Here is a 21,745-nt window from a genome sequence, read left to right on the forward strand (position 1 = left end):
GTAGGTCCACTTTTGGCCCAAGGCTATAATTACAGAAACATGGGTCAAGAACATTACACCTCTGCTGCTTCCTGCGGTTCAAGGAATTACACCCCTAAATGTTTTGCACACTTGGAGAAACTTGTGTATGCAGACTCCTGTGGGGAAAATGGTAGAGCAAGATCAAGCTTACTCGATGTACTTATTGACTAGAGCAGAATTCAGATTGTGAAGTATGCTTTACATTTATGTTTTTGCATCAGAATATTTGTAGACTATAAGGTGTGTTCTGTATGTTTTTGTAGTACAGAGAATACACGGACATGATAAATATCATAGATATCATTTGAATCGTGTCTCATGACCTATAAATGCTAAAGATTGTAGCGCTGATGTGCAGAATTTGCATGTGGGGGCTTCTCAATTGTCTGTTTGCATAGACAGTAGGGGTGGGCGATATGGCCCTAAAATAATATCACAGTATTTCATGGTATTATCGTGATAACGATACTTTTGGCGATGTGACAAAAAAAGTAAAATATAAAAAAAAATACAAGAACTTTTGTAGATTTGTAACAGAACTTCAATATCTCCATATATCCAGGATTAAAGTAAAATAAATAATACTGGACAGATATAATCTGTCTTTAGTAGATATTTAATAGGAAATGAGAAATTTGATATTTCAGGGTATATTATCGTTCACGATATTCAAAAATGTTGGCGATATTATCGCATACGATACAATATGGCACACCCCTAATAGACAGTTCTAGCCAGATGTCGCCAGTCATGATCATTTCCACCCACTGCACTGTAAAGTGTGGTTTGTAAGGCACCAGTCTTCACTTCAACTCTGATAATTCACGTCACCTTGCCCTGAGCTCACTGGCCAGGTTTCAGCATCACTCATAAGGTAACACTCATAAGATCACAACTTTTACAAGTGTGGGCACTCCCATGCCGTCCCCTGAAGTAACACTTTATGATCAGTTAACATACTTTACATACTTGTGGCATGTCATGGTACTTTCAATGACCATAGAAATTGTAGCATTTTGTAATAAGCATCTTGTCTAAATTGGAAACTAAGTAGTTACTCAATGAAACAATCTTTACAAATCTTACCCTATGGTAAACAAGTGTTCTGAAGAGATTGGATCCTCAATTACAAGGATGGATATACGTTTTGATAACCTACATGGGCATTGGTACACACTGAACTGATTAGACAGGCAACCACAATAAATAATACTCATTATTAATGCTGGCCATGAGTGAAATTTAGCTATGCTGCTTATATAAATCTAATTGGAGCAGTATATAGTGTACTTCTATAGATCACACAAGTAATGTTCTTGATTAATTTGAGTTTTACAAATCTATATTAAAGCTAACACTGGTGTGCAGCAAAATTACATTAGAAGACCAATATAATAAGACCAAGACCAATGCAACTACAACACCCAATCTTTTTTTAATTAGGATAAGTAGGTTGTTTTTGCAGTATCAGAATACATTGCAGGTACCTGGTGTTGTTGTATTATTATATGTTGTATGTATGTTGTATTATTATATGGTGTATGTTGTATAATTTATGTGGCCAATTACCCAACCCACTCATAAGGACCACCCCCCCCACCAGGAGGATGAAGACTAGCACATGTCTCCTCTGATACATGTGAAGTCATCCACCGCCTCTTTTTAATTTGCTGCTGAGGCAGCATTGTAGAGTAGCATCACAGCGCACTTGGAGGAAAGCACAGCGACTCGTTTGCAATACATCAGCTCACAGATGCCTCGTGATGATCGACATCACCCTTTGGAGCGATGAGGGGAAAGAGCTCCATCTACCTACCCATAGAGAGAGCAAGACCAATTGTGCTCTCTCAGGGCTCTGGCAGCCAATGGCAAGCTACATGAACAGGATTCGTAGACCAATTAGTGTACTCAGTTCTATTTACGTGTTTAGCAGACCAGAGTATATAAAAAATGCATAGTTCCTGCCTGTTTTACCCTGAATTTGTCTGTACGATGGGTAAACAGGTCAACGTTACAGTTTACGGGTGGAATTATTTTACAAGTATAGTTGTTTATACTAGCTGTTGGCTATGCTGCTCTATGAGGCTCAAACGCCCTATGAACTTGCTTAAAGTTATACATAACTCACAGCAACAAAAAAACTATATATAACCAATAAAAGTGAAAACACTCCTGAATGAAAATGGCCAAATGTACCTATAGTGTCAATATTATGTGTGGCCACCATTAATTGCAGCACTGCCTTAACACTCTTGGGCTTGGAGTTCACTAGATTTTCACAGGTTGCCACTGAAATTCTTTTCCACTCCTCCATGACAACACCATGACACAGAGTTGGTAGACATTTGAGATCATTATCTGCTTTAGATTGTCACAGTACATGTTGGAATTCAGCTTCCTAGTGCCGGAAGCAAATATACGGCCCCTGACCATGATTCTACAACCACCATTCTTAACTGTAAGCAAGGGCACTTGTCCTGGTACTCCTCACTAGGATGCTGCCACACATGCTGGACACTATATGAACCAAACAGGTGTATCTTAATCTCATCAGACCACAGGACATGGTTCCAGTAATCTATGCTTTTGGACTGCTTGTTTTTAGGCAGGCTTTTTAGTGCATCAGCTTCAGAAGAGGCTGCCTTCTAGGACAGTGCAATGCAAACAGAAGTGATGCCAACCTCTGGATATTACAACACAATTCAATACACTTTTATTGTTCTCTGAAATATATCTTCTGTCTTATGTCCAATGGCTCTATTACAATTAAACCTGTGGACTCAAGTTCTTTAGGATTTTCAAAGGGTCTTTGGTCGTCCTGGAGGAGAGCAACTTCTTTGTGTTTCTCATATCACCAGAGAGTTATTTGCTATGAGGTGCCATGTTGAATATCCAGTGGCCAGTATAAGAGAACTTTACCCTAAACACCAAGTTTAACAAGCCTGCTCTCCAGTCACACCCAATGAGCCGCATGAGAAAATGGCTAATTGGGCACAAACAGGGGTGTACTAATTTTTCTTTGCCAGCGGTTTATGGCTGTTTGTTGAGTTATTTTGAGGGGGCAGCAAATATACACCGTAATACAAGCCAGACACTGAATCGTATGAACAGTATGAAAAATGTACACAGTTTGAAACCTATTAGGTTTGGAACTCTTTGTTCACCACAGGCTGCAGGTGTTTTTGTTAACTACATTAAGTTTCCTACCCCAGCAGGGTACAAACTACAGAATGACGCATGACTTCAAAGGTCTGTTGCTTGTTAGCCTCATAGCTCCAGTGCTAAAATAAGCAATCCAATTTCAGCCACCAAATACATCATTACTGATCAGTCGCATGTGTGGTAGGGGAGAGCGGGGTAATGTGAGACATCGGGTAATGTGAGACACCCCTTGTATCTTGGCAACTGAACACAATTGTGGTCATGTGACCATTATGTTGTCAAGTCCCTCCCATTTCCCACTACTAGGAAGAGGAAGTTGTTGCTGGTGCTGTAAAGGTTTGGGTTTTTTCACAAAAAGGTGTTTTCTGCATGTAAAAGTAAATTTTCTTGATTTGAACTTAATCAACTATTTTATCAAAGTAAATTGATTCAGGTATAAAAACTAATATCATACATGCTTATGAACTTTCAACATATCAAACCATGTGATTGATGGTAGTTGAAGATTAGCCTGATTTGCTAGAGATTATGTTTTTTCTAAAATGGTAGCTGTGGGGTAAAGTGAGACAAATGATGTGGGGTAAAGTGAAACACCGTCCCAGCCAATTGGACTGAGAAACATTGTGCAGGTGGGCTAGAGTGTGATTACATAGATTATATGATTATATGATAAGAGATTACATGACTATATGATTCTGTAGGTTAACTTTCCAAAAGCAAAATCTATACTAATGAATACTGTACTTTTTAGGAAAAGAGTGGTTTGGCAGATTCCTAGCACTTCAACATCTCTCTGTATGAACTCCTGAGGCAACATCTCTGCGAAGGGCTACAACTTTTAATAAAACAACAGTGAGGGAGTTCTTCGAAAATCTCGCTGTAGTAATGGACAGGTGACAGAATCAATTATTTAGTTGTATACGTTTTATGGAGACTTTACCTGTAATTTTTGGCTTTGATTTCAATAAGGTTCTTCCCTTGTCTCTCATCTTTAATAGACACACATTCCCTCCACACATGATTTACAATGTGGATGAAACAGGTGTCTTTACAGTTCAAAAACCACGGCAGGTGCGCTATACATGATATAACAGACTAATAGTGAGTGGGTTGTGATAATGACAAAATATTAATGGACTGAATTTCCATGATTCTAACACCAGTCCGATATTAGTTGTGGAATGTGTGATTGTCAATCTAGCTGTAAGGATTGTAATTGTTACAACATGTAATGTTAATGGTAGTTTAAAAGTGGAAAACATAAGTACACCCCCAACTGGTTCACTTTACCCCCTTAATTTCTCTGGTCTGTCTTAGTTTACCCCTGAGTTGGGGTAAAGTGAGACACAAGACCACTTTTTTTTTTAAAACAAACATATTTTCATTGTCCTTTGTCTTGAAGACATTCTGATAACTTTAATAGTTAGGAAACATCCTGAATTAATTGGAAAAATGTAAATTTTACTTATATATCATTGTAGCTCAGCTAGCAAGGGGCAAATGTAAAAAATGGCTCACATTACCCCGCTCTCCCCTAAATGGAAAATTGTAACTTTGATTACTTTACCACCTAAAAATGATGCAGATGTCATTTATTCTTTGACTATATGTCCAAATGTTATATCACAGATGTGTCGAGAACCTGTAGAGAAAAATTGTCCAATAGAATAGGGCTCAATCTTGAATAAATAAAAATGAATCTTAAAACTTCCTGAGCATTAAACTCTGGTGCAACGGAACTGCATTCTCTGAAATTCTCTGATTATTTTGCTTCATCCAAAACTTTTGGGATGAGTTCATAAATTGTGGATTAGGTGGGATGGAGGTCATCAAACGGTCATCAAAATTCTGACCTCACTAACATTCTTATAGCTGAATGCAGTCTCAAATCCACACAGCAATGCTCCAACATCAAGTAGAAGGCCTTAATCCTTGGGCAGTAGAAACAGTTACTCCAGAAAAAAAAACAGGATAGACTTTGTTTTTGATAAATTTAATTTTGAAAGACAATTTTAATAAAAAATAATACTTTTGTCCACATTATGAATAAAGGCCTTGAAGTTCAAAAAATTTTACACTCACCGTGACTAATCTTACCCAAAAGTATTGGTAATTTGGCAAATTAGATTAAAAGCCAGGGTGAAAAAAAGTGCAATTATGGTAAAGGTCAGGTCACAGCAGAGATTTCATTGAAAAGATAGGAGGGGGGCTTTAAATCACCTGAATAAAATGGGGCTCATTTGAGTTGCAATAATGTGGCCCAGCTCCTCTCCCCCTCACCCCTCCATCATCTAACCGTATTCATCTCAAACTAAATGCTCTTTAAATTCCTCCAATCTTTTCATCAGGCTTCTTTTCTGTGGGCGGTTGCTAAGAAACATAAAAATTGCATCTCACACAGTGGAATAAATTATTATATTATATACAGAGGTAATGGAGCTGAGCGATTGCCAGTTTGCAGTCTGTCTCGCTCTCACACACACAAAAGTGTTCCATAGTGTCCAAGTTCTACAAATCGAAGGCTTCTAAAGCCCTGATAAGCCTGCAGCCATCTGTGCTGCATTTCACATGGGCGATTTTTGACCACCACCGATCCAGCAGTGTTTTCGCTGGCATGGCAGCCTGTGCTAATTTAGAAAGCAAACGCTTAAAGCTGTAGTTACAGATTTGCCTTCCTTCCAATTGTTGATCAGCCAAAACCTTTTCCTTTTTTAGCTTCTCATTTCAACACGGATCAGAAATTACAGTACATAGTTAAATTTAGCAACTAATCACAGATTAATCGCAGGTTAGTGTCAAAAAAACAAAACATTAGCATGTTTACCTAGCATGTTCACTTTCACACCCTGAAGTACAGTAGCTTGCAAACATATTCATAACCCTTGAACTTTTGCACATTCTGTCACCTTACAGCCACAAATTTAAATGGATTTTATTGAGATTTTAAGTGATAGACCAACACTAAGTAGCACATGATTGTGAAGTGTAAGGAAAATGATACGTTTTCATAATTTTAAATCAAACAAAAATCTGAAAAGATTGACGTGCAAAAGTATTCAGCTCTATTTAGACTGAAAGCCCTAAATAAAATCCAGTGCAGTCAACTGCCTCCAGAAGTCACTTAGTGCAGCTGTGTGTAATTTAGTCTCAGTATAAATACACGTTCTGTGAAGGCCTCGGTGGTTTGTTAGAGAACACTAGTAAACAAAGAGCTAACAGTCTTCGTGACCAAGGAACTCACCAGACAGGTCAGAGATAAAGTTGCTGAGAAGTTGTGAAGTTTAAAGCAGAGCTAGGTTATAAAAACACATCCCAAGCTTTAAGCATCTCAATGAGCACTGTTTAATTGATCGTCCAAACATGGAAAAAGTACTCTACACCTGTAAACCTACCAAGAACATGGCCATTTACCCAAACTGACAGATCCAGCAAGGAGAGCACTGGTTAGAGAGGCAGTCATGCACTACACAAATCTGGCCTTTATAGAAGAGAGGCAAGAAGAAAGCAATTGTTGAAAGAAATACATAAGTGCTGTTTGCAGTTTGCCACAACCCTGTAGGGACACAGCAAACATGTGGAAGAATGCACAGTGGTCAGATGAGATCAAGGTTTAACTTTTTGGCCTAAATGCAAAGTGCTTTGTGTGGCAGAAAAGCAACACTGCTCATCACTCTGAACACACCATCCTCACTGTGAAACATGGTGGTGGCAGCATCATGCTATAGAGATGCTTTTCTTAATCAAAGACAGGGAAGCTGATCAGAGATGATAAAAAGAAGGATAATACAGCGCAATCCTGGAAGAAAACCTGTTGGAGGCTGTAAAAGACCTAAGACGAGGAAGAAGATTCACCTTCCAGCAAGACAATGACCCTAAACATACAGCCAGAGCTGTAGTGGAATGGGGCCAGGTTTAGCTATAGTGTAGTATAGGAAGTCCTTAAGTAAATACCTTAGAATAAATACTTTCACAAGCCACTGTAAGCACACTTTAAGCAGTCAATGCTTCCATTACTTATTAGCTACTTTAGCCTTGTATCTCTTGTGCAAACTTAGGCTGACAACAACAATGTGGGGCCACTCTTAAAAATAGATTTTTTAAGAGTGTTTAGAGAGGAAAATTGTATTTTTAGGAATACAACTTTCAATTATGAGTTAAAATTTGACAAAATTATGTTACTGCCACAACAATTTGCAACATTACACACAAATGGTTTGCAAAAGGAAGACTGTAGGCTCCTTTCAATAAAACTGAAGGATGTTGTGTAATTTTTTTTCATATTGGTTTCACCATTAAATAAATGCGTCATGGCACACCAGTACCAGCTTGTCATTAGTATAAGAACACTGAAACAGCTGTGCAAGTAACTGCGTTTATGTAAAAAAAGAACCAGACAGACTTGTCTCTTTGAAGGCAGACACACTAGCTTGAAATATCAATTTCTATTTCACATTTTAATAGGGGCGTCAAAGCAGAGTCATTTTATGATTACTTTGTCTGGCTTGAACATCTAGTTTTGCAGGTCTTTACCTTATCAGTGGAAATCAGTGTAAAACAATTTATATTCAATCTAGCATTTCTATTGATTTATTTAGTATTACATTTTAATACAATGCAAAGAAACGCTGCCATGTTCAAATTATGTAAAATGAAAAATCACCTAAAATTCATGAGTTTTTGTAAAATTAACAGACTAATAGAAATGTTCCAAAATGATGATTGCGATTAATCATTTTACATTGACCTTACACTGAAATTTGTGTTTTCCTTCTTCTGTGTAATATATCCAGGGTTTTTGAGAGACACTAACAATATTCTAATTATTGTTCACTCAAAATACCAGTGTTGTATTAAGGGAATAGTTGGAAGCAGCATGTCTAAAACCTATTTTTCTCTGAATAGGCACTAAAAAAAAAAAAAAAACAATAACTTGTGTATCTGTACATCATGATTAGCATTATTTGCTTAAGACATCACTGAATATACTAAGAGAAGATTAGTACATGGGCAGACATGGGTTTTCTATTTATTTTCTGGAAAGAATATAAGTTCTATGGAAGATTTGTTTGAATAAGAATTCCTAAATAACAAGGCTGTTTCCTACGAATTTCAGTGGATAAATAAAGTACCATGGAGCATGGGATCAAGCAAAAATAGTACAGATTTTTTCATAGCTTTAAGCAGGCAATTATTTAACCAAGTCAAGAACCTGTGGCGTAGCCCAGAACAAATCTTGAAATGTTGCTGATTATTGAAGCACAGGCCACTTATCCAGGGCAACATGAATACAAATATAAAGCCATCAGACAATAAAACTCTAAAGAAAGCAAAGAACATGAGCTTGCCATTATAGTGATTTATTTGTACAATAGGAAATGAGCTGTACATGGTCTCTGCTCAGCTGTAAAGGCAAAAGCAAAGCATTTACACACTGGAGCCAGACACCTCACTACCCCATCTCATAGATGCTACACTTGAACAAAGCAGATAGAGCTTCACTTATTCACATCCCTGCTAGAATAGTAACCTCTAAAATAAACCATTATGGTTTAAGAAAGGCAGAAAGGTATTGTTTAAAAAAGAAAATTAAAGATAATTTAAAGAAAATTAAAACTCAACAAAAACCATCTCTTAAGGGATTACTATTTAACCAAACGGCAGGGAGAGGTTATGGCCACAGAAAGAGCAAAAGTTTCATCGCTGCTTTTTAGGTGCTCAACAATTAATTATCAACAAGGCATATGGTGATGTTATCAAAACCATGTGCCTAAACCACTGTCCACGCCAAAACACGCACACATTAACATTCACAAGGTCAGAATCACACCTGTTTTTTTTTTTTGTTTTTTTTTTAGGACCAAGGACATTTTTTGGGGGGTGATTAAATAAAAAAATAAAAAAATAAAATAAAAAATGCTTTTTTTAAACCAGCATAGTTGAAGTAATTTCCCTTTCTTCCAATGTCAATTGATAAGTTTAAATAACAGAAATGTCAAATTAAATCAATCATCATTTATATAAAGCAAAATCAAATCAAAACCCCCCAGATAAAAAGGTATTACAAAGACAAAGTCAGTCAAGCAGACAGTGACACTTAGAAGTTCAGTGATCTCTTGTTTGTTCGGACAGGACAGGTCATGACCAATTAAAGTCCAACAGGGCTGCAGGGTGTGAACCTCACTGCTGTACGGTCCAGTGCTGCTTCTTTTTTGGGGTAGCAAGGGTCCTCCCCCTTTTTTTTCTCGAGTCAAGTTTGAGTGGCTGCTGCTTTGCCCCGCTCGTGAAACCCACGTGTCCCATCTGGGCCCCTGGGGAGCCTCACCACGCCTGGTGGGAGCCCATCTGCATTCTGGATCTTTCGACCGAGCATGGGGCTTCCCACAGGGCTGCTCTCCTGACTGGCCACCTGCTTCCTTCGCTGAACCCAGGGGCTCCCTGAGGGGGTCAGGCTGCTGTCCGAAGAATAGTCCGCCCAGCGGCGTCCCGGCTCTGGACTTAACCTGCCCTCGCTGGCCAGGGGGGACTTTCCAGACTGGGGCGTGGCTTTCCGCTGGGCACTGGGACTGGCCCTGGGGCTGTTCCAGGGGCTGGAGCGAGGAGACAGGTGGAAGTTAGCTGGGCCTCCACTAGTTGGGCTCAGCTTGTTGCAGCTGGAACGTGATTTACGGGCAAGTCGCGGAGAGGTGGGGTTGCTTTCTGTTTCTGAAGAACTACACGCCGAATCGTCGTGATATTGCAGCTCACGAACTCTGCTGTTTAGCGAACGACTCTTGCGCATCCCCCCAATGCCCTCCTCTCTTGGTGACCGCTCTTTTTGCACCTTCTTTTTTGGCGGTTTAGTGCCAATCAGCACCATTTTGAGCCCAAGCAAGCCTTTGCCATCTCCATTCCCATCCAAATAGGCTTCATGGGCCCTGACAGCTGCCTCTACTTCCTCAAACTCCACAATTGCACACTCCTCACTGCCCAGCTGTGAGTACCGGCCACTCAGCTTCTTCAGGTCAGCAGGAAGGTCTTTCCCAGGCTTAAGGACGCGCACTGAGGCAATGGGGCCGTATACACCAAATGCCTTGAGGAGGAGCTCCATGAGGCGCTCCTGCTGGGCGACGCCGCCACCAGGGCTTCCGTCTCCAGCCCCGCCTCCACCTGCCAATGCCATGCCCAGCTCAGGCCAGCGCTGCAGCTCGCTCAGGAGCAGCATGCGACTGGGCAGTGACTCGCTCGCAAATACTGGGACGCTCGTCCGGCGCCGAACTTTCCGACCCTCGTCGTTGAGCTCCAAGAGATTAGACTGACGCAATGCATAGGCTGTGGTCCTCCAGTCCCGAGTCAGATGCTTCACCTGAAAGAAAAAGAAAAAAATAATAATAAAAAAGTTGAGGCCTTACATAAATCCACCCTAATTGTATACATGCAATATAGTCCGGCCCATCTTAAATCTAGTTTTATCTAAATCCCTTTAATTAACCCTTTAATTTAACACGCCACAATTGCACCTTTAGTCCTTTAGAACAAAGTTACAAATGGGAAGGGGGAAATCCTAACAACCCTTTATGCACCTGATACAGATATAGCCATAGAAGTGGAATTCTAAAAGTTCAGTAATCTAGCTGCTGGTTAACTAGTTAACTTTGGGGCATTGTAGGTCTTCAGAGAGGAAGCAGTTGCAGCAATTATTGTCCATTTTTTAATACCTCTGAAATGAGCTTTATTTTTCCATTCCAAATACTTTTTGTGGGTTTCTTTGGCCGCTTGTGCCATTGTGCCATCTTGCCAGTGATTCTCAGCACTTCATTTTTGGAATGAGCCTTTAAAAAAAAATCAATTTGCAGGGTCATGTATCCCCAACTCTTCCCCCTACCTCTCTAGCCTAACAAGAATTAGGACACACTACCCCTAGACGTGTAAACGCAAAACCGAGGGGTAGGCAAAGTGATTGGGGCCAAGGGGTGAAATGGGATATGGCCTTAAAACTGCTGTTTAGACAACCATAAGGCCCATGTTCAAAACTAGCCAAGCTTATACTAGGGCTGGGAGATAAGGTACAAAAAAATATTGCACTACAATACCCAAATTCACAATAATTTTTTTTTCCTGTAGTCCTGTATCTGTTTCTCTGCATACTATATTATAATCCTCCTTTCACCCTGTTCAATAGTAAGTACCCCACTTGACCACCCCAGAGCAGATATTGTTTGGGCAGTGGGTCATTCTGAGCACTGCAGCTATACTGCCATGGTAGCAGTGTTTGTGCTGGTTCAGACAGCAGTGCTGCTGGAGTTTGTAAACACCACAGTATCACATCTGAAAATGAGTTCACCAACATCATTCTGTGGGCAGCACACTGTGAGCACTGATAAAGGACTAGAGGATGATCAACAAACTGTGCTGCAATAGATTTAGAATGTCTCTCTGACCTTACAGCCACACAGTGTAGCAGGACGTCAAGAGTGTCTAATAGAGTGGACTGAGGCGCATTGACGATTTTTGGGAAAATTAAAAGATTTTAAGTGCGCCTTATAGTGCGAGAAATACGGTAATTATTCAATTAAACATACAAATATGAAATATACAAAATAAAACCACCATTTTTTTACTAATTTAACACATCAGCTCATTAAATGTTAATGGGCGCTCCCTGCTAGCTAAAATCAATTAGGGTCAGCAAAAATCACTGAGGCAATGAAGTGTATATAATGTCTATAATGTAACTATTTTGACTGGCCTATTCACACCGCTAACAAAGACATTTGTAGTTGTAACATCACAACCATGATTACGTGAAAACAGTTCATTACATCTTACACACAGTACACTACTCTATATCTCTCAAAAATGCCCATTAACACAGCAGCCACCAAGATAACTGACCACACAGATACACAATTTTGTCAAAAAAGGGACACAGGAAGTACGTACGACTCCATATACTGGAAATACTGAGTCATTTCAGTTTGTTTGAGGAGCTTCTTTTTCATCTCCACAAATGCAAGACAGTACAAACTATCATCCCACTCTCAGCCCACTCAAACAGCAGCATTAACCAATGTTCCAGGGCCACTCTGCTTGCTCACTTGTCCTAATGGCATCTGTTAAATATGTACACATGACCCCGATCTGATGCAGCCGCATGCACCGTTATCATTCTCTAAAGGAAGTTCCTGTACTAATGCCTGCTGCATCAGATAAGCAGGAAATGGATATAAAAAAGGGGAAGTCAGAATGCAACTTGCAACAGACTGCAAGGTCGAGCTGCTGTAATGCACAGAACTGTGGAACCGCCCACAAACCACAATTCATAGTGGAAGCAACACTTTCTGCCACTGTTCAGGCTGGTCTGTAGAACACATTCTTTACAGATATGCTTGTGTAAACAGGCTCCACTAACAGCAACAGTAACATTACTCAGCAGCTGAAGTATGGAAATCTGCAGCTTTAGAAGACCTCCACTATTTTAATTTGAAATGATAATTTACTGAATCATCAGCAGCAAGTCATTGAGAGGTCAACAATAACTGAATTTACACCTCTGCGTACATGCCAAGATGTAGTTTGTTTGAAAGCCTGCATCTCTGAAGCACATCCTTTGTAAAACGCATGAGTCATAGACTCATTGGACAGTTTGTGAAACAGTTGTCCGTTCTCCTGGAAGCAGCTCTAGTTTGCTAGCGCAGAATGGTCACAACTAACTGACCTTCTTGAAGGATGTGAGCAGCTTGACGCTGACGAATCCGAGCTTATTGCGGCGAACGTGTTTGAGCAGGAAGGCGTCGTGCTCCAGGTTCTCATCCGACAGGTAGTACTCAATCTGGGCTACGAGCTTCTGGGTGAGCTCTGGGTCCGGCGGCTGCCAGCTCTCCTCTTCCAGCTCTCCTCCACTCGTGCCAGCACCACTGAGAGAGAAACAGAGAAATTGAATTACTTGGATGCTCTCTTTGGTCCGTGTCTTTGTAAAGTCTAAAGTAAAGTTTTTAGATTAGGAACATTTCAATGACAACAATTTGTAAAGACACAAACATTTTTCATTATTAATTTATGTTCATACCAGTACATAAACATTAACACTGTCTGGCCAAAAAAAAGTCAACACATTAATTTCAATAAGCAAATAGGTAAGAGCCTCCTCCCAGCTGGCAACAAGTTATTTAACCCTAACTGATGCAGTGAGTAGCTTTTCAGCTTGTTAAACCACCATTCTGTGACCATGGAAAGATGTCTTTCAGAAGAGTCAAAATATTGGCATGCATCAAGCAGAGGAAACACCTTAGGAGATTCCTGAAACTAGAAAATCAGGTTAACACCTGTCCAATGCGTTATTTAATATCTTATAGGGAAATATCTTCGAGTAAGAGATGTGGTTGGCAAACAATCATGATCAACAATCACTTATACATTTGATTTAAAAAACAAAACAAAAAAAACACTAGAACTCAAGGGATTGGGACTAAACAGCTGTGTAGTCTTTAGAAAACAAGACACCACTAAGGCTAACCAGCAAAAACAGCTTTAATTTGTTAGGGAGCATAAAGATTTGACTATGGAGTAATGGAACAAAGTATTGTGGTCTGATGAGTTCAGATTTACCCTGTTCCAGAGTGATGGAGCATCAGGGTAAGAAGAGAGAGGCCTGAAGTGCCTACTATACAAGCCTGTGGGGATAATGCTATGATCTGGGGTTGGTGGAGCTGGTCAGGTCTGGGTTCAGCAATGGTTTGTGTAATTCCATAGATGGAATTTTTCTTCCCTGATTACACAGCCATATTCTTGCACAGTTCTCTAAAACTCCCATTATCTATACAAAATTTTTGGCCAAAATAAATGCTGCTCTTTGTAGAAGCTTGAGAAAACGATGCCGCAGCAAATGAGCGCCATATACAGAGCTAAAGGTACTCCAACAAGGTGTTACCATTTTTGGCCAAGTAGTGTATAAATATGTATTGCAGAATCACAATTTGTTAAATCAAAACCCCTGTATCATAATAAAGCCAAGTTCTTGCCAATACACAGATCTAGAAGGTAATATGCATAACATATCAGGGTCTTTGTTTACCGGACCACAAAGTATAAATGATCAAGACCAATTGTATATAAATTGCTGGATTTATTTAAATATTATGCTGGCGGAAACAAGTAACTATACAGGAATATACCTATACTCTCCTCTCCCACTTACTCACATTTACTAGCACCTAAATCTAATACAAAAGACAAACAAAGATCTGATCTCATCAACACTTCCACTGGGACAAGGAAGATGACAAGATCCTACAACTGACTTAAGGCACACAACCTTGTACTTATCCACTTTGTCAAAAGCTCTTCACAGGGTTCATTGGGTACACAACTCCCTCCATCAGTGTTGCACTGAATTAATCCTACGACACCACCAGAAGGCTCAGCCAGACTAAACTAACATTGCAAGTCACTAAAGGTAAAGGAATAGTTTGTTAAATTAATATATTTTACCCCAGATACAGTCTGTACATCAAGACATGTTTGTAAACTACATTTACAAAGAAGCACACCATAAATCAGTGTTTGCTAGTAAAAATTGGATTCAGCCAGTCATGTCTCTAAACACTGGCCAAATTCTCAATGTATCTGCTTCAAAAATATATTTAAAAATTTACCCAACAGGTTTGAAAAACAAGCTAAATATATAATAAAATGGTTATAAAATAAAAATAGAAGGTAAAATTTAAATGTGTCTTTAGTTTTCAGTCAGTTTTTTCTGGACAAAAGATCTGGATGCATTTTGAGCATGTTAGGAACAACAAAATTCTAGCAGATGCACTTTGCAACAGCCCAACTCCAGCATCTCTGAATCAAAACTACACTGAAATGCCAGAGGTCATGGGAGAGCAGTATGTTAACTGATAATGAAGTCTTGCCTAAGGGGAAGGTTTGGAAACACCCACCTGTTTAAGCTCTGAGGAGTTATCTTATCAATAAGCCTGAACACAAAGAATGCGCATTTCCATTTCTGAAATAGTGCAGGCATTTAACATCCCTCAAGCCACAGTTTCATGTGTGTACTGGGAATACATCACAGAAGGTATTACCACCAACAGTGGACAGTGCAGTGGGTGGTAATGACACTGACAGGCTATAATTGTTTGTGCAAGATAAGTGATTTCAGCAGAAATAGCTTCCACATATAACACAAGAAACTCCACAGACACATCTTACAGGTCAGTGCAGCAGATATTAGCTTCAATGCAACATGACGGAGGTCATGGGATATGATCGTAGTCCCATGTTGCATAACCTTATCATTGGCATATCATTGTAAATAAAAACCTCATATCAAACTTGCCTAGTTTGATTGGGCAGCGTTTCACCCAAATGATAAATTATGCTCATTTGATTCAGACTGTTGCTAGTTGTTTGTCTTTAAAATACATGTCCAAACCCATCAAATCAACAAAACACTGTACTAGAAATGTGCCACGGACTGTATGAAGCAGTTTGTGTTGCGACACTTGTTTTATTGTCCTATTGTAGTAGAGTTGAATCTCCCATCAACTATAACCTACCTGCTATTTTGGGAAGGTTTTTATGGACGTGGATGAAACCCAAGACTAGATAAATTGCAAAGTGCAACTCAATTGACCATTAAATTACATTAGCTCTGGGAAACTAGGCCCCGTATCATAATCACCCATCTGCTCATCTGCTCAGCACTTTGGCTGACACTTGATTTTAAATGCACTTTATAAATATATGATATGATTTGTCTAGAGTAAAGCAGCCAGACGTTAGTTTTTTTTTTTTTTTTTTTTGTCATTTTTGGCAGCAGTTACATCACATCAGTGGGGGGCTGCTGAGCTGACTTCCCCCTCACAGAATCAAACGAGTCAAACACAAGTCAAACAAGTCCTACACACCCTACCCACAATAACATCACGAATTCTCCAACCAGTGTGGACACACAAGCCAAGACCCATCCATCTGATGGCAATGAAGTGACTGAGCATATGGCACTCTGGGAGCTGCCACGGTCTGAAACCAACAGAGGGGTGAGCTCTGGGGGGGGGAAAGAAAAAAAAAATCCAAATTCAGCCCTACAATCATTTTTCTATTAGCCTACAATTAAAAGGGTCCCCCATTACCTCTGTTGAGGGGTTGCACCACTCGACAGATCACTGAAAACAGTCAGGGAAATCAAATTAAACTGATGACTCATTGGCTTTGCACAGTCCTCCCACGCCCTTTATAAAAAGGCAGGACAGAGCCGAATGAAATGTTGCCTCTCCTTCAAGTGAAGTGATCAGCAGCGGCTGGTGAACAGAGGTGTCCAGGGCTGGGGGCTGTGTGTTGGGGGCGTCCATTTAGACAAAAGCAAGGAAACGAAAGGAGAAAAAAAAAAGAAAAAAGAAAAAGATAGATAGATCATAAAACCTCCCACACCACAAGCGACACAAAAGCGGCAAAAGCAGACTCAATTAACTGGTCCGATGTGTCTGTCGTGGGCGCCCGGCAGCAATTTAGAAAGCATCCGAAAAGAACGGCAGACAAAAGCCTAAAGCCTTTTGCACAATGTGTGTATGGAATGTGGGCCTCCTCCCTGTCCACCTGCACTGCCTCTCCAGGACTTCTACACACTCGTATCACATCATTAGCTAATGACAAAGTCCTTCATGGGCTGAATCAGCTGTGCTGGAGCGAGAAAAAAAAATAAATAAAGAGACAAAATTACAGTGCAGCTGGGCTATGAAAGTACATGTCTGTAGTGCTGCTGGGTGATTCAGATCAGTTTAGCAGCTACCAGTGCTGGAATTGAACACATTTTGTTGTTACCTGTGGTTTCATTTGCTGGGTGATGCACACTGCTATGAAAACAGATGAAGAAAAAAAAAAGTACAGTAAATCTGGTCTCTGCCTGGTTAATGTGTAGGCTACAATGTTACACACTTGCCTTTGCTGCAGTTTAGCAGAAGCTATGACATCAATTTTTGTATTTACTATGTAATCCTTAGAGACAGTAAATTTTATCAATACCGCACAGAGCTACAAGCTGGGGAAATTCCATCCAAACGTACATTCCTCACTAATCTACTACACTTGTGATAACCTGCCAGCCTACTGAGAATTAGCCAGTGCCATGGCCAGCAGGAGCAAGCCGAGCAAGCCAAGCAGGGATGACGCAGGGGAATTAGAGCAACAGGTCGAGGTGCCATTTCACCCTGAGCGTTCACGTCAGAGGAATTACAACCAACCTCTTTGGCTGTAAAGCAAAGCATTCATGCTTTCTATGAGACACATCAGTAGCATTTGACAGTTAAAAGCTAAAAAGAAGTGGGAGTGGACACGGCTGCTGTTGCTCCCATATTTACTGGCACATACGAGGCATTTGAATGCCAGATAATGAACAAGCTGGGCATATCTTTGATTATACAGCTGAAGATCCGCTCCAATAGCTATTTATGGCTATGATGACTAACTACAGGTTGGGAAAAATTACACATTGCTCCTGATGTAACAAGACCTAAAATTCCCAATACAAACAAACTTTCAGGGCCAGGTTTCCAGGATTAAGCCAAGTCATAGATTATGTCTTCCTTTGGGAATATAAAATATTCATCCTTCAATATTCAGAACGATGAAAATTAGAATTGATCTCTATTTGGTGTTGATGAATCTGTTGGTGAGGCTCTCCCAACTTTCCCAGGAGGAAATTTGACTTCAGCTGAAATCTGGGGGTTTCAGTTGAAATGCTGTACTAGAGACAATTACATCAGAATTCAAATGAAACTCATCACCTAGACTATGATTCACTGACTAAAGGCTAGACATATGAGAAATACCAAATGTTGGTATAGCATCTACAAGTTACAGACAAGATTAAACCACAAGTAACTTCAAGATCCTAGTCCAACCCATACTTTTAAAACCTCAGGAATAAGGAATAAAAACTTAGTTCCTATTCTACACAGTTAATTAATCTTTTTATCACCCCTATGTTCACAAAACAACTTTTGGAGCAGTCAATTGAACAATTCCTGATAAAATCAGCTCAGAACAAATTTATTTTATGATAGCTTAAGCTGCTCTTTGATCAAGGTCAAGGTGTTTTTTTTAACAAATTGAATACTCTGATGCAAGCTGGTTGAACAGCTTTTGACCAGCAAAGGGCATGTTGCATTTGTTTTTGGGCAAGCTGGTCAACCAGCTTTGTTATGGAGATCAAGCCAGTGAACTAGCATGTGTCAATCAGCTCAACTAGTTTGATTAGCTTGTGGTGGAACCTGATGCATTAAGTTTTTTTTTTTAAGAGTACATCATGATATAGATGTATATTCATGTTCCAGATTGAATAATGACATGCAAAATGATTTTCCTGTCAGCTGTCCAAAATGAAGCACAGGACCATCAGTAACCTCGACCTTTCTTTCTAGCCTTCCCCTCAGTAAACACAATCTGCTGTGTGGATTGGGCAATCTTTTACTGTGACAAAACAAAAATAGACCTCTCCAGGCTCACTCATGAACAGAGATGGTGGATAACCTAGGTCCACAAAGTAAAAATCCATCCCAGGACTTTGTTCTTTGTCCTAGGTGCTTAGGTAGTTGGTAACAAAATCCTGGGATGGATTTATAGCCACAATCTGTAGTCATGAAGGTACTGTTTTCACATACAGGAGGTTCTCCTACAACTGTGAGGTGTGTGAGAGAGGTAGCAATAGCTAGGATAGTGATTCACAACAGATTAAAGCTTTATTCTCACTGGGCTCAGACAGTAGGCTACACTAGGCATAGGTTAGTTAGATGTCGTCAACAACATTCTACACTAGCCGTATCCATGTGTATGAAAAACAGTATGAAAGTACGAAGACATAGCTAGCTACACATACACGTCTAATAAACCCAATCTCCAACCTACCTTACATGTTAGCTACTTAACGTTTGGAGAAATTTGTACTCAAAAGGGGCTGTACTTTAGTGAGGTACAACAGAGTACCTTTCAGTGAATGTCTGTTTTTGTACCAGTAAAGATTGTAAACATCATTAACTAAATATGTCTCAAGCTTTTTTGTGGGTAATTAAAATATACATTGTTTGTTAGTACAGTAATACAAAATACTCAAATGTACCTTCTGGCTGGTTAAATGGTACACATATGTACTTTCTGCTTATAGGAAAGACTTTGTGCTTTAGAGAGAACACACCTGACCCCGTAAAGACCAATATTGTACCTTTTAGTACAAGATGGCATTTATATCGTACCTCTGTTTTTTAGCGTGTAGCCATGTCCATGTGTTGTTTGGGGAAACGTTATGTGTTGAAGTAAGAAAAACAGTAGGAAAGTATGAAGACATAGCTACACAAACGTCTAACAAACCTTATATCTAACATATCTTGCATTTCTAGGTTACTTAACGTTTGGAGAATGTATGCACCAACTCTTGTAGACTTGTAGAGCCTACTGTGGAACCCCATGTAAGAAGCAAACAGCGCTAAAGATGTGCATCCTATATCATCATGTCCGGTCATGTCAGGTAACGTTAACGGGTTACCTGGATTTCTCGTGCCTGGCCATGTCGTCCTCGCTGCAGCTGCCGCCGGGGAGCTCTCCTCTGCCGGAGCAATAATCCAGCGACTCCTCCTCGTCGGGCTCCTCGTCCTCGGCCGCCTGGATGGCCACGGTGATGGTCACGCGTGTGCCCATGTCCCCGGGCTCCAGCTCCGTCTCGACGGCGCTCATCATGCTTGCGGGGCTGGAAGTCGTCGGCAGCGTCAGGGGCAGCTCCAGAGCCACAGGAGGCGGCGGCAGCTTCAGCGGGGGAGGCTCGGAGGATGCTCGGACTCGCGGGACTAGCGCGAGGCGCACGGCCTGCCAGAGCTCCCGGATCCCCCTCCACGCAGAGCCCGCGGGACTGGAGGAGGCAGCAGTGGCAGCGGCGGCAGCAGCAGCAGTGGCGGCGGCGGCAGCAGCGAGCGAGCCGGGGCTGGGCGGCAGCAGGGGGGGAGGAGGAGTAGGAGGAGGAAGAAGAGGAGGAGAAGGAGAAGGCGGTGTTGGAGGAAGAAGGCGGGCGCCGTCTGTAAGAGGCTTTACGCGTTTGAGACGTGGCGAGTCGTGGAGGTGCTCAGGCCCGGCCCACCAGCATGAACCCGCCTGCAGCCAGGAGGGAGGCAACAGGAAGGAAAGCAGCCGGAGGAAAACCTTCACTAAAGCGTGCATGCTTTCGCTCGATACCTCGCTGTTGTTTTTTCCCTTTATTTCTTCTCATTTCCCTCACGGAGGTGGGCGACCGCCCCCCGCACCTGCCTATATGCACTGCCACGGTTTGAAGGGGGCGTCCAGCTCTCCATTGCTCCATTGTTAGCAATATTATTCGCACGTGAAAGCAATTAAAGCAGCGCGGACGATACGCCCGCCTGGCAACGAACTAATAATGAGCTAATAAGCAAATTGCTTAATAGGCTTTCGCACGCGGGAAAGGGGATTTGCTTTTGGGCTGCGATAAAAATAAACCAGCCTATCAATGTTATTCTCACTTTTTTATATTCATTTTAATTTGTTTATAAACAAGCGTGATTGCTTGTTCATTCTTGTGCATTCATATTTCATTGTAATCTAGCTGATTACCATGTCCCAATGTTGTGTATATAAATATATCTACACTCCTATTGGATTGAGTGAAAATTGAGCGATTGTCCAATAGGAATTGAGAAATATATATAGATACCTAACTGAAGAGGGGGAGCAAAAAAAAAAGAAAGAAAGAAAAAAAAACACCCAAGCTGATTGCCTTCGCACTCCATTCATAAAATATGCCAGTTCAGCCCCAGTGATGAGCCCTTAAAGGTACAGTTCATCCAAAAAAGAATAATAATGATAATATTAATCATTAGCACAGTGTTCCCCTTATGCCAAAAGTAGCCAATGCTTGATTAATTTCACATTGCAGTTATATGGCTCATTCCAAGAGTTAATACTATAATACACTTTCTAATCTCTAAAATATTATTTGATTAATTAGGAAATTACGAGAGACTCACCAGCCATGTTACACAAGCAGACATTTTTTTTTATATTTTATTAGCTCTTTTATCTACTCATCTCATTGAATCAGTCATTCACAAAGTACTGTCCAATCTGTGAACATGTTTCCATGATGTTATAATGTGCAAAATATATGTGCATAATTCTCTATATAATTCTCTGTTAATTTGAAAATGTTTTAAAATTATGTAAGATTATGTGAATGTTTAAGTTGAACATTGTCAGTTGAGGTCTGACATTGTTTCCCAGATTACAACCTCCATCTGACCAAGTTAAATTGAACACAGTGTTCAGACTTTTTTGGGCTTCTGCCATTTTTTTGTATTGTCCAGTAGTGGCAATTTTTTCAGTGCACTGTAACCATCCCACGATGCAATCAAAATAAATAAAAGGTAGTGTACTATCTGACATGGAATACTCATAATCCACTGCATTACTTGGTTTAAAGATTCACGCCCAGCATCTCAGAGGAAAACTGAGAATGACATTCAGATTTACGCGACACACTCTGCTGTCAAACAGTAATGGGCTCACACACATAACAAGGTGACTGAAA

General features: G+C 40.5%; 1 protein-coding gene and 1 long non-coding RNA gene across 2 annotated transcripts in view; both read right to left on the bottom strand.

The window, feature by feature from the left end:
- LOC125804591 (uncharacterized) overlaps window positions 1–21,745 on the bottom strand; it is a 349,596-nt gene that overhangs the window by 44,486 nt on the left and 283,365 nt on the right. The gene's annotated exons all lie outside the window — the stretch shown is intronic.
- Window positions 8,525–20,471, bottom strand: larp6a (La ribonucleoprotein 6, translational regulator a). The gene is made up of 3 exons (XM_007251848.4): window positions 19,700–20,471; window positions 12,878–13,076; window positions 8,525–10,525 (listed from the first exon to the last, which is right to left on the bottom strand). The coding sequence occupies exons 1-3, from the start codon at window positions 20,362–20,364 to the stop codon at window positions 9,431–9,433; spliced, it is 1,959 nt and encodes a 652-aa protein (XP_007251910.4). The 5' UTR covers window positions 20,365–20,471; the 3' UTR covers window positions 8,525–9,430.

The sequence above is a fragment of the Astyanax mexicanus genome, chromosome 9 (assembly GCF_023375975.1).
Source record: "Astyanax mexicanus isolate ESR-SI-001 chromosome 9, AstMex3_surface, whole genome shotgun sequence".
Classification (NCBI taxonomy): Eukaryota; Metazoa; Chordata; class Actinopteri; order Characiformes; family Acestrorhamphidae; genus Astyanax; species Astyanax mexicanus.

Coding starts and splice junctions, on each gene's coding strand:
- larp6a (XM_007251848.4), bottom strand. CDS start 20,364: ATGCACGCTTTAGTGAAGGTTTTCCTCCGGCTGCTTTCCTTCCTGTTG. Junction 13,077..19,699: donor GCCAGGCACGAGAAATCCAG/GTAACCCGTTAA, acceptor TTTCTCTCTCAG/TGGTGCTGGCACGAGTGGAG. Junction 10,526..12,877: donor TGCTCACATCCTTCAAGAAG/GTCAGTTAGTTG, acceptor TTTTTCTTTCAG/GTGAAGCATCTGACTCGGGA.